This window comes from Caenorhabditis remanei, chromosome X (assembly GCF_010183535.1).
Source record: "Caenorhabditis remanei strain PX506 chromosome X, whole genome shotgun sequence".
NCBI lineage: Eukaryota > Metazoa > Nematoda > Chromadorea > Rhabditida > Rhabditidae > Caenorhabditis > Caenorhabditis remanei.
The window spans coordinates 14,569,408-14,583,017 of NC_071333.1; the positions used below are offsets into that span (position 1 = coordinate 14,569,408).

The 13,610-nt window shown below is 38.2% G+C and overlaps 4 protein-coding genes across 4 annotated transcripts; 2 read left to right on the top strand and 2 right to left on the bottom strand.

Annotated features, from left to right (window-relative positions):
* Positions 1-100: 100 nt before the first annotated feature.
* GCK72_024889 (uncharacterized protein) lies at positions 101-617 on the top strand (the record flags this gene model as incomplete). The annotated part of the gene is made up of 3 exons (XM_003118300.2): positions 101-147; positions 228-430; positions 478-617. 3 exons carry the CDS (start codon positions 101-103, stop codon positions 615-617), a joined length of 390 nt encoding a protein of 129 aa, XP_003118348.2.
* A 1,619-nt stretch (positions 618-2,236) lies between these two features.
* GCK72_024890 (uncharacterized protein) lies at positions 2,237-3,029 on the top strand (the record flags this gene model as incomplete). The annotated part of the gene is made up of 4 exons (XM_003118418.2): positions 2,237-2,283; positions 2,341-2,543; positions 2,591-2,855; positions 2,906-3,029. The coding sequence occupies 4 exons, from the start codon at positions 2,237-2,239 to the stop codon at positions 3,027-3,029; spliced, it is 639 nt and encodes a 212-aa protein (XP_003118466.2).
* A 2,504-nt stretch (positions 3,030-5,533) lies between these two features.
* On the bottom strand, positions 5,534-7,139 carry GCK72_024891 (uncharacterized protein; the record flags this gene model as incomplete). The annotated part of the gene is made up of 6 exons (XM_003118414.2): positions 5,534-5,662; positions 5,734-6,138; positions 6,195-6,331; positions 6,459-6,549; positions 6,849-6,932; positions 7,011-7,139. 6 exons carry the CDS (start codon positions 7,137-7,139, stop codon positions 5,534-5,536), a joined length of 975 nt encoding a protein of 324 aa, XP_003118462.1.
* Positions 7,140-10,309: 3,170 nt separating this feature from the next.
* GCK72_024892 (uncharacterized protein) lies at positions 10,310-12,506 on the bottom strand (the record flags this gene model as incomplete). Its single annotated transcript, XM_003118313.2, has 6 exons — positions 10,310-10,447; positions 10,886-11,382; positions 11,787-11,855; positions 11,901-11,960; positions 12,007-12,082; positions 12,456-12,506. 6 exons carry the CDS (start codon positions 12,504-12,506, stop codon positions 10,310-10,312), a joined length of 891 nt encoding a protein of 296 aa, XP_003118361.2.
* Between the last annotated feature and the right edge of the window lie 1,104 nt (positions 12,507-13,610).

Sequence of the window (13,610 nt, forward strand, 5' to 3'; positions counted from 1 at the left end):
GAAATCAGGGAAACGGTAGAAATAGGTGGAGTCAAAACACATCTGAACACTGAACACAAGGGACTCATTTATTCGCAGAAAATACTCCGATTGTTGAGCGATGCTTCTCAATTGCTTTCTCATTATCGACAATATCAAATGGAAACCGTAAGTTTCATTGCAATGTACTAGTGCTAGCCGAAAATCAAATCACCCAATTTAAATTCGGCATGAATAAGAATTTTCAGAATTCCGTACGACAGAATGCTGGAAGCCGATGAAGGCCTGTTCGACATGCCGAGAATTCAAATCAACCACCCCGACTACTCGGATAGATGCTTAGGCGAGATCAAGGAGAACCAACCAGTCAAGTTGATCAAGACAAACAGTAAAGAATGGAGAAAACATCAGAGAAAAATCGAATTCCAGTTGGAGTACGTGCTCAGCAAATGTGAGTTTTCCACTAACTGTATGCTATGTTACAACGTTAACCTTTAGGTCACTACGCTTATGTGGATTGGTCCCAACAGTGGTATTTTGAGAACAAGGATCAATACGATTCTGAAATACTGTTGAAAACCCACAAAAAAAACGCAATTCGGAGCTTTTATGATCACGAAAAATATAATGAATGGTGATATTTTCTACTTTCTCCGTTTTATTGGAGTTCGCGGTCAAATGGAAACAAAAGTGATTCTGCATGGACATCATGAGAAGAAGAACCGATTTTGTTTTAAAATCCAAGACTCTGAGACCTATTATGAGTGAGTTGAGCATCTCACACTGGAACCGATAATCTTTTTCCATTTCAGATGCCTGAAGTTCATGATAAGTGATTTAAAAGAAAAGAAGATCCAGCTGGATGGTATGGTGCTGACACTTGGAATCAAAAGAATGGTGGCTCCATGATTTATACGTTTGTTCCGAAATTCCAGACAATTTCCAAACGTCTCATTTACTGGATATGAACCGTTACTACTTCTACCTCTTCTTGAATTCCGGTTTTCTTGATATTGTAGTGAATTCTCGCAACGCAATTTAACTCTTGTCTTCTTTTTTCTATTAAATATCTTTTCCAATAAATCTTTAGTTCCTTTATCTGTTCCGAAGCAATATGTCACAGGATATTATGTTAACTCGACAGTAATGTAAAGGGAACATTCATTGGCGAAACGAAATTTGCGCAAAAAGACCTTGAGTCACATTTTTCGGAACAGTGCAGCGGTTTACTCGTTTTTCAATACATGGTTCGACGGGGAACCTATGCCGTCAAAGATTGAGCGATAATTCACAATTATCACGCACCCCTAGTTTTTATGAAAAATTAACTGGGTGCACAGAAACTGTTAGATATGTTTGAAAAGAGTATTACTGTAGAGGGTTGATAAGAAATTAGACAAGACTCGGCGATAACAGACTTGCAACGGGACGGGCCGGGTCGGGCCGATTTGAGAATTTTCACTGGCCCGGGTCACAGTAGAAAAATTTGAAATTTTGAGTTTTTTGAAATTTTTCGATTCGATTTTTCTGCAAAAAATTCAATTTTTCGACTATGTTTTTACATATCGATAAAACACAAGCATATATAGGATGTTTGACCATTTTTGATGAAAATTTCGAAAAATTTTGTGAAAAAATAGTGCACATTTTTTGGCTGCGGGCCGACCGGGCCGGGCCGGCCGGCAAATTTCTCTACTCCTTACAGAAACAAGTGGAGCACTTGCAAGAAAATCGTTTTTCATCTTTGCCCATCAACTCAAGCAGCCTAGATAATGAATCAGTGGGACAAACTGGAATAGACCTCACGAATTCTTCATTTTAAACTTGTGAGCAGTTACGTTATAGTTTGAAACTCAAGCTATGATTATCTTGCTCTATGTATTTCCTTTGATGTCATACCCCGAGAACCAACTCTTCCTTTTCTCTCTAAACCAATTTTCCCCATTTTTAACAAGACGAAACATCAAATTTGATGAGAAAAACGGCATTGCCGGCGGTTTTTCAGGTCATTCACTGTGGAGAAAAAGATGCAGACGTTCTCCATGATTTACCGACTAGTAGGTGAAAGTATTCTATCTTCTTTTTTCGGGTATAATATGTTGCCATTTCACCGCCGTCTAATTTCTCTTGGTGGAAGATAAGGGAAACGGTCGGGAAATTCATTGAACCGTTCGGAAGGGGCGGAGTTAAGAATGAGAATATAAATTGAGTTTAATTTCAATTTTCAACTCATTCAGACCGCCGAAGCTGATCAATCATGCTGTCCCTTCAAAAAATTGTGAATGTTCTTCTCCCGCTGAGAGAGTAAGTACCCTTCACGTTTTCTAAGCCAACCGAATTCTAAAAACTTACAAATTGCAGAATCCGATATGAGGCCCTCCCCGACTACGACGAGGACGTGTATGAGCCTCTGAGACCTCCTATCGTCCATCCGGACTACGCAGACCGTTGTCTGGCTGAGGTGAAATTTAATGAAAGTTTTCGGATGATCAAGACTGGAACCAAGGAATGGATAAAGGAAACGGAAAAGAAAGAATCAGAGATGAACGCCAGCAAAAGCAGAGGTGAGAAGAAGCATTGATCAGTTTTTCTCACTATCTCACAGTTTCAGAAGATTATACAAAGAAAGATTATGAACAAGACTGGTTCTTTGCTCAAAAAACTATCAATAACGCAGAACCTTTGTTGTTCATATGGAGCAAAGAGCCATCGGGAGGGTTCATGGTCATTCGGAATGAAAAAGAAAATGTAATCAGTTATAAGTTGTACTTTATTGATACAAGGGACCGAGTGAAATCAAGACCAATTTTTGCTCAAGTAGACGAGAAGACCAAACAGATGTCTTATGCCATTTGGGAATCCAAGAAGTTCGAAAAGTGAGATTTCATTTTTATTTTCTGAAACTAACCAAACCGCTTTTTTTTAGATCGATCACTCTGTTGATCAAGAAGTTGAAAAAGAAAAAGACACTTCTCGATGGCACCGTGCTTACCGTAGGTATTAAGAGAATGGAACCAGTCCGTCGACATGAGCCCCAGTACTTCCCATAAGGGTTTTCTGACTTTTTCGATTTCTGCAAATCTCATTTTCCTCTACCTCATCAGTTCACTGCTTCTCTTTACTTTTTCATTGTTCTCCTTTTTCTTAATAATTTGTTATATGTTGTTTTTTATCGTTCTCAATAAATTTTACTCATTCAAGTTGGGTTTCTTCGAAAAGATATAAATCTTGCTAACTATTTCTCGCTCGACGAAAAACGTAATCGGAACATGTACATGGCAAGCAAAATTGCGCAAAAAGACCTTGAATGAAATTTTTTCGGAAAAGTGCAACGGTTTACTCGTTTTCGAGACGAGTTTCTGTCAAAAAAGAAAAACCGATTGGAGAGATTGATAGTTAACAAACAAGATTGATGGTTACACAACCGACAAAAATGAGTTGGGAAACTATAAAAATGTATGTACTTTAAGCTTATGAAAAACGTAGAGCAGTAAATGAAAAGACTGGCTTGGGAACGCCTCAAAGTGGCCGTGCAGTTACAGTACGTGACCTATACCGTTGAAATGCTGAGAAACCGGTGGTTACATATATATATATATATTCAGTTTTTGCCCTCGAGTGCCAATACATATTCGAGAAAAACGAGGTTAGAGTGCCACGGAGGCTTTTCCTAGTGAGTGAAAAATTACTTGAGTTCTGACAACATAAAACATTTTGCAAGTTCAGCATATATAACTGATATACTAATATTGCAAAAAACCAAGTAGATAAATCATTGAAATGTATTTGGGTGCCAATCAAAATATAAATATAATGTAAAGAAAAACACATCTCAAGTAGCGTATGAGTCTACAATATGTTTCCATTTTTAGATGTGGTACTCTATAGAGTCCGTTTCATATATAACTTGTATTTTGCACATTACATATTGTGCTTTCTATTCGAAACTTAAAAAAGAGTGAACAGAAACTCTTGGTAATAAATTATTTCTTAAAACAACCGATGTTTGACTACACAAAAACCCAGACTTACCAGCTGCACTAGAAATATAAGGAATAGTGGAAGAAGGAATCATATTCTGAAGGACAAGAAGTCCATAAAACGAATGGAGTAACAGAGAAGGTGTGATTTGAAAAAAGAAGACGATATCTTATTAGAAAATTTTCTAAAAAGGATCAGTCCATCTTAAATATATTTCCCTGTCTTAAATAACTTAGCTTTTCGTGTTTTCGTTAGAGTTTTGTATCTTTTTTATAATTTTCCGAACGTGGTACCGTAATAAAAAACGGTAGTTGTTCCAGTTTTCCGATTTTGATTGTTTGATTCCCAAAGCTAGAAATGTTCAGCTCAATCATTTGTTATTTTTTTCAAAACTAATAAACAGATACCCGGAACTATTAAACTCGTTGATAACATCTTTAAAAAAAGTCAGTTATGGCACAATGTATTCATAAAAAGGGCATGTCAATCAAAACTGCAAATCGATGATCATGACACCAACAGAATCTCTTCACTCTTTTGTACGTTGAACTATGCACATAAATTCTACGTGTCAAACACTTCTGATATAACTACAGTAAAAAAAGTTGGGAAAACTGTTTTCTAGCCAGAAAAGGCAGCAGCTGTCAATTAGACAAGCATAAATCGGACGTATCAGCAGACAGTTGATAAGGTGATAACGAAAAAATGCCTGGCACCGACATGCACGTTGGTTTGAGCACAGAAGTTTATTTTATGGTGGTTTTATGAGCTATTGGAAAAAAAAGGAAATAGGGGTTGAAAAGGTTGTAGAGCTGGAAATTAAGACACCTGGTACGATTATATGAATGAAGAGATTATTCACGCAAGGAGATAAGAAAAACAGTAGCTTCGAATAACTTGGAACAAAAATAACATTTTGAATTTGTTTTAGACGGAAATCGTATGGTCCAGACGGCAAAGACGAGAACACAAATTGACAACTGCTATTAACATTAAGCAATTCTGAAAATATCTAACTGTGTATTTCTTTCAATTGGTTGTCTTTTTTGACTGATATATTTTTGTAAAAGCCTAGTTTTTTGAAAGACATGAAAATGATTCAAGTCTCAAAATGTTCATTATAGACATTAAAAAAATACTAAACATGAGCAGTAAAACTTGAGGATTCAAAACACTATGTAATGTGGAAAATCGGGATTTTCTTTCAGAATAGAAAACATTAAATGAGAATCGGATGCTGAAAATGCTGTCTGTTCAGTGTTTCATTTTGTTAAAGCAATCGTAGTGCCTTGCAACACCAACAAAATAAGAAGGTGTGCAGAATTTTATAAGTATAAAAGAAACGTGACAATAAAACAGTTTCCAATGAAAAAAAAACATATATTGGAGCAGGGTGGTGGGATGACGTGTCTTTGGGGGGCGTGAATACGAACAAAAAAAAAGAATCGGTGTTTTGTTTGATGGAAATAGAAATTGAAAAATGAAAATAGAAAGAGGGTATGGTTACACAATGGTATGGCAAACGGAAAGATGTTCGTGAGGCAAATGATGTCATGAAAACAATGTGATTCGCTTAGTTCTCGCTGTCATCGGCGTAGTCATCGAGTGGTCCCTCGATGTTCAACGTCAGCTCGACATTAGCTTCTCCGGCGTCATTCTTGATGTTGCAAGTGTAGGTACCCGAATCCTTGGCTTTGTAGTTCTGAAAATAGAGGTTATGTTGGAAATGTAAAAGTATTTCAATTCGGCCTGAATCGGAAACAAAATACTAACTGTAAGCTCCAATTGAGCAGTGAAGTTTCCATTTCCTTCATCGTTGGTCTTGAACTTGATGCGGGAGGACTCCTTCATCTTCTTAGATTTTGGTGAGATCCAGGTGACTTGTGGGTTCATTCTGGCGGAGTATCCAATATCGAAGCAGATAGCTGGTTCACCTCCGGATGAAGTTTGTTGGAGGATTTGTGGTTTTCTGGTGAAGGATGGGGCTCCCTCTGGCACCTCGAACTTAACGGTGAAGGTGGCGGTAAGCTTTCCAGACTCGTTCTTGACGGTACAGATGAACTGTCCGGCGTCCTTGTCCTTGGTTGGCTCCTTGATCTCAAGAGCGGAGTAGTAGACGTTTCCGGCTTCAAGTTTCTTCACGGCCTTGATGCGGTCAGAGTTGGCGATGATTTCCTCCTGAAAAAACACAAATTTTAGGTAAATTAAACACTAGTGTGATTGATTTGACGTACAGCTCCTCCTCCAACAAGTTTCTGCCAGACGAAGGTTGGCTCAAGGATTGACTTGGCACGGAACTCCATAACCATCACTTGTCCGTCGTCTCTGGATGAGATTTGTGGCTTCTCGACGAAGGTTGGGGAAGAGAATCCTGAAAAAGATACCTTAATGATTGAAATGGTTTTAAAACGACAAAAAATTACTTAAAATCGTAAAATTTTTAAGAAAACTGTATTATTTATCAAATTCGGTTGTTAATTCCAGATCCAATTAGTTACCTGTGAGCTTCAAGTTGAAGTTGGCATTTCCCTTTCCGTGTGGGTTGACAATGGCGCATCTGTATGCTCCGGCGTCGGCGTCGGCGAGCTCCTAAAAATTTATGCGATTTTTCTTTCCGTGTTTTTTTTCTGTTTATAAAAAAGAAACCCTCGTTAACATAATCATTCATTCTTATTTTAGTGGTGGCACTCGTTGCTAAAGATGATCTGTCACTGCTAGAGACATCGCATTAGAACGAGAGTGTGTAACGGAATCAACGACGACACTTTACACACCCTGGGATGCTCAGTCTTGAGCAGATGCCATCTAACAGAAACGAGGGGTTGGGATGTCCCCCCGCAGTTCAAAACCTATGAACTATGACAAATAGTGTCAGAAACCATACATACCTTGATGGTAAGAATGGCGGAGTAGCTGTCGCTTCCCTTGTTGGCAAGGTTGGCGCTGAAACGGCCAGAGTTTTCGACCTCCTTCTGTAATATTACAAAGATTAATAAAAGGGAAAGTGAGTCAGCTAAATGCAACTTTTAATAAAAATCGTTGTTACTCACGTTGTCGTAATACCACTTGACTTGTGGTGTTGGGTTGGCATCGACGAAGCATTCAAGCTCCAAGGAGCCATCGTCGTTTTGGCGAGCCACTGGCTGTTGTGGGAAATGTGGAGCCTTTCCGTCTGGCATAACTGAAAAGAAACACAGTTTATGTTGAGAAATGATTTTCAGATGTGAAAAGAAACAAGAAACAAAAACGAAGGAATCGGAAATATTCTCATATGTTTTGTCTATTGTTTGACAGTTTTTTTGCTATTCTTTCTTATTAGAACGTCAAACAAGTGACGCTGAAAGACACGGAACACTAAAAATAAATACGAGAGTCTAAAGATAGTCAGAAGACTAGAGAGCAAGAAAAAGTTTGGACTGGTCAAGACCGAGAACAAAATGTTAAGTGATAGGAGGTGGACGCGGATGGCAAGTGGGATATGCGGCAAGTGTTGGAAGAGAAAGGAAGAGCACATCTCTTCGAGCATCCCAAGTCTCAGTACTAGCGGGAATCCGCCACCGCTGCTCTGCTCCCACTGCTGCTGCCGATCCAGAGCACAGTGTGACAAGAGGCGCGTTTCGGGCGTTACACAAAAATCGGCTCCCCCTCCCCTTTCTATCTCTTTCCCGTGGCTGTGTACTAGAGGCGAGAGGATAAAGGGGAAAAAGATGGGGGCCTCGGAGCAGGAGCGCGCCCCCGCGGGAGTCCTTGCCAACAAGATATGATGGTTCGAATTGGATGGACCAGAGAAAAAGAGAGGGAAGCAGAGCCTATCACTATCAATGATTATCAACATGCCTTGGCTCTCTTTTCTTTTTCGAGAGACACTTTGGCAGGACCACTGTTGCTTCTGCTGCCTGATCACCTATCGATTTGCGAAGTTTACTGCGTGGGAGGACGCGAGCCACCCAACCACTGATACTGATAGGGGGAGAGCCCCCCGAGAGCAATAGGTCCCGGGAACAGAAAAAAGATGTTATCAACGTTGTGGGTTTTTGCTAAATTTAAAATAAACTTTCTTCAAGTGGGGGTACGTACTACCGCTAGAAAACATGAAAGTGCAATTCTAGTTTTTTTTTCTGGTTTTTATGTATCCAAGAAGAATTCCTAAAGTTTATATTAGTCCAAAAGAAAAATGACTCTATAAATCATCTGATTCAAAAAGACAACCCAAAAAAACCCACATTGAAGACACATGTTCCCCGAATAAAACTCATAGTCTGAACCACATCAAAAATCGAATCCATGAGGAAAAAACCCAACACATCTGGTGTCAGTGAACTATTCAGAATTGACAAAAATCACAAGAAACGTGCAATTTTCATTTTTCAAACAAATAAATGAGCGAGTTTAGGCGGATAGGTAGGAGGTAGATATGATTGAGCCTAGTGCAGTGCATTGAAAATCGAAATCGGCACTTATCTCAACAGTATCTTTTTTTAATAGCTCAAGTTGACAAACAAAGGCTCGCACCCCCATGGAGTAGGAGGGAAGAAAAGGAACTCTCGCTTTCTCGTCGACAAATAAAATTTCAGTTGGCGGAAACTTTTTTTATTTTACTCAATCTCAATCTCAGACTCAATTCCAATTGATCATATCACGGTGGATGGGGAAAAGAGGGATACGCTGCAGAAAGCGGAAATACTCAAGTGAACAAACCTAGCCTATTGTACTTTTGAAGTGGATGCAACATTGATGAACATATCTGATATCATTGAAGTTGTAGGTCAATAATGTCTGTGGTAGTAAACTGCCACGGATGGAAAATGCGTGATATTGAGAAAGTAGGAAAGTTAGTAAGTTAGTCCGAAATAAGATTGAGTTCGGTATAAACAATAGGTTATAACTCAAATTAAAAAGTTCCTTGAGTGAACAACTAGTAGACTGCTGTCTCTCAGATACCATCTGACCTTTATACTACTACGCCTACTCTTTCTTGATGATTGGAACAAAAACACTTCAAAAATTCGAGAAAAAATTCCGAGAAAGCGATAAAATCAGTAAGAGTATGTCCTACATCAATATGCAGTCAGACAAACAGCGTATGATCCCATCATCACCACCCTCATCTTCCGAACTTCTCCTTAGTTTTCCCACCCACGTTTCCTCAATTTTGTCTTCGTGTTAGACGAGCAGATAAACGTAATACGAATCGCGTTGGCATATGTCGTGAAGATATTTGCTCATTTAACCGACCGAGCGGGACCTCCTCATCAGCATCAGTGCTCAGGAAAGATAGGGGGTTGCGGATCTTTCTTTTCTCCTACACTTTCATATCACAACTGTTCGATTCGACTACTGTTCATTTGACTTGAGCTATTGACAGTGTTGTGAAGAATTATGGGTGATGACACAAAAAATTCTATGAGAGAAATAATGACGACAATTTGATTAGATACTTTCAACTCATCAATGTAAACAAATTAAAAATAGATTTAGAAGGATAAACACAGATTGATTACTGGAATAGTGGATCAAATTTGGTTTACATATGGTTCAAGTGAGCATACCACAAGGAGGACCGCTCCGGGAAGATAAAAATTCAATTTTCAAATGAATTTCCACCAATAATCTGATAATGAAAAAATGAGAACTATGTAATACTATTTTAAACGTTTTGTTGTCAAGAGGAACAGAACCGGTGGCGAGTGGAAGGAAAGAGTACACAAGAATGTGGTGCACAGTCACAAAAAGATCTTTTTTCGAGACGAAGCAGCACAAATCGGTGCGCGCAGTATGAAAAAGTAAACGAAAAAGTGCAAAAAAACGGTAAATTTGGAATGGGATCTGCGTAATAAGTTCATAGCATAAAATGGAACTGTTTTTTATTTCTCTACCCGAGATTACCAAAAAGGTGGAGAGGATTTGAGTAAAAAACAAAACAAACAGTTTTGCAAAGAAGTGTACTACGAGAACAGTACTAAACGTCGTAAACTACGCTAATTGCAAGCAAAAAACGAGATTTTCGGATGTTGCCTCAAAGAATTCAAAGATGGGAATTACTTGGCTAGGGAAATTGAAATTCAACTGAAGAATGCTTCTTTTGAATCTGGAAGGAGCTTCTATCAGGACAAAAAAAGTAGAGGGGGGGGGGGGGGGGTCAGTTACTAAACACCCTTGAGAAAGTCGATACATAATAGTAACTTCCGAAGAATGATGCAGTGATGCATAAAAAGACAGGACACTTTTTGTGGTGTCTTTCTCTCTACTGAAAAAATTGTATGAAAGCAAATCCTGCGTCAGTCGCCGTCACTTCAATAAATATACGTACAAGCAGAAACCTCCCCCTCCCGACAACCGATAGTGTTGACTATTCTTTACAACTTGTTGCTTTTTGCCCTCCTCTTTTCACATTTTCTTTTCTAACAAGTACTATATTTCTCTGTTTGTCGGAAGGAGTGCACAAGGTAATCCCTGGCTCATTTGTTTGTTTCTTAGCTCGTGTGCTCTGAAGATAGTTCTCAGAAAACTAGAATAGCAGCTATTTGTGATTGTTTTTTGTCTACAAATAGTTTTTATAAGTTTCGTGATGTTCAAAACATCTTTTTAAGAAACACATGATATGAAAACTGACCATTGCATAAATCTGTTTCTGTTGTTGTCGCAATACTGCATTTAAGTAGTCTTTCTAGATACGACGATTCGATTTTGGACTGGATTTGTTTCCGTTGCAACCGAAATTTCTTTTCTTCGAATTCATATCGCGGCACTTTTGGTAAGATGTCTGAGGCATCCTGAAATGTGTTCACTGATTATATTGATCGAAGCACAATCTTGTTTTTGATATTGCTGTTTTAACTTAAAACTTTAAAGTTTCGAGTATCAAAATATTTCAGACTTTTCAATATTTGAATTTTTTTTCAAAAACCTATATAACAGAACTTACCTGTGTAGAATTGCACCGTTTCGCTGCCTTCATTACCATTTTGTCGTCACCCACTGCAACTGCGTCTGCTTCCAAAACAGGAGATGATTCGACAGTCTCTGTTGTTGTGACAGTCCTGCGTCTCTTCATCATTTCCTCTTCTCCAAATTTCTCGGTCACACTATCCGGGTGGTTGGAGATTAGAAGCGGAGATTGATCATCTGTTGAATGTCGTCTTGTTTCCAAAATCATACATGCTCTCTTTCGTTGATCGATAATCTGATTTTGTCGATTCTCTGTGCACTTAGTGTTGAATATGTTTAACACAGTGATACTTTGTCTTGCATTCGATGTCGGATCACGTGAAATGTCGTCCGCCAGTTCGGAATGCTGAATTTTGACATCCAACGTTTCACATTCATCATCCATTTGAAGGTATGTATTGCCACCATATCGTTTGACCACAATCCGCGTGAAGCTTCCGGACTGTTCCATATGATCATCTGACTGTGCATAAGCTGAAAATTATTTTGTTCGAACGGAACATGTTGCTTATTTTCTAAAAACTTTGAGCAAATTTGTCATTTTCCCATTCTGGAGAAATTCTTCAAAATTAAATTTTTGAAATGATATATCTATATGCCAAATGTTTGATAAGCAAGGTTTGAAAACGGAAATGCAAATTGTTGTTGTACTTTCATTGATTACAACAGATTTTGGTGTGGAACCGCCCTGATTGCTTCCGGACAATTACAGATTGAAAGCTGCTAATGTTTATCATTGATTGCACCAAATTTTTAAGATTTCGTGAAGAATTCAGAGTAAAGGCAATCCAGCAAATTTTCAAAAAATAATCGCGTTCACACTTACTGCATTAATGTTCAATTAGAATTTTTTCATCGCTATTTTTGCAAAAAACTACCTGTCAATTGCTGCTTTTCTACTCCAGATTCTCTAGTGCTTGAACGAACCACTTGTGAGCAATCGGCATCTGAAAATCAGCTAATAACCCTATTTTCTCAACATTAATACTCACCAAAACAATCAGAAGTGCTCGGCACGTTATATGTTGACGTTTGTGGGAAATCATACAGTTCTGAAACAAACAATCGCGTGAAATGCAAAATATAACAAGCTCTCACTGTTATTACGCTCGTTTCCGTTATTTTCGACCTTCGATTCGGTTTCACGGCTAACATCACTCTCATCTTCAGAAAACTGCAATAAAATTATTGTTCAATTTATTTTTCCAAACTTTCAAAACAAAATTTACATAGATGCTTCTCTGAAAATGGTTATTTCGGAAAAGCGACCAGGAAATAAATTATATATAAAAAATGAGTCCGCAATGCGCGTCAGGGTGTCTACACCATTGTGTATTGCGGACTCTGGCCTTAATACTACTGCATTTTCTTTCATTTTAGTTCCGTTTTCTAGATGGCCAAAAGCCTTTTCTTGAAAACAACTACTAGAAAAAATGTTTTGCATTCTCAACCCTCTACACAAATTTGGTTTCTCTAAAGTTTTTATTGAGTAGTTTGTTCTCTTCTACCTTCCGAAAATTATCAATTGAAAGTCAAAACGTACTCACCTCTACAAATGAACAATTGTTTGATTCTGAATAACTTGGAAGATCTTTCATCGTAGGGGTAAAGCTGAAAAAGATGTTCAGTTCTTTGATAAAGCTGCGAGGCTACACAAGAAGTAAGCAAAGAATGCGTGACGCGTCTCTGAACGAAAACAGAGCTTCATGGCGGAACGGATAGGAAAAACACGGAATATTTACTGGAACAACAACAGGAAATAAAAGATGAGATGTGGCAAAGAATTGGAAGAATCGACCCAGAAACTATATTCAGAAGTCAAAAAACCTTTGATACAACAGGAAATTTGACAAATTTGGGAAAAATTTGAACTAATTACAAGGATGAGAGTTACTCAGACTCAAAACATCGCATGGTCAGATTTAGTAAGATTATCCTTAAATTGAGAAAGAAATAAAAACAGGAGTTCAGTCTAGGGCATTGAATCAAAAATGGCTGAGAAAAATAGTGACTAATAACGACATGAGGAAGGAATGAAGTATCAATGTTAGTGACTCAAAAAAATGCGTAGGACTATCAGTGGCTGCTATTATTAGTAATGGAGAAAAACAAAAAAGTATCTATTCAACTTCTGCGATAAAATGAAAATTATCAATTATCCTGAGGGACATTAGAATCGGACTGTTATGCACAATCTGGCAGTTCTTTATTCACGATTAATGATCTCCTCAGACAAACGAGAGGATGAGTAGACCAATGGCGGATTACTACCTCAGCATTGACCAACCAATAAACAAAGGGCACCATTGAGAGGGTGTCTTGTGATCGGGTCAAGAAGGATATCGAATTGATCGCTCTATTACTGCATTTTAGTAGGAAGGCAACTCTGTGTGTTTTGTTGTTGTTGGATACTATCAATACTTTGAAGAGGATACATGACTGAATATTAAAGAAGAGTTTGTTATGTGGAAGTTCACTGGAGATGAGGAAAAAATAGAAAAAATGGTTGTACAAAGACGTATTACTATTTTTACAGCGGGGTGCCAGCGGGGTATTCCTTTTTTACCTCATAGTTCTAAAGTTGTAACAATAAGAACAGAAAGATTTCACAGACAAGTCACTGACTTTCAATTTTTTGTTTAGGTAAAGAAAAAATGGGAAAAAGTTCAGACCTCGTTCAGAAAAGGAACGTTTTTTGCTAT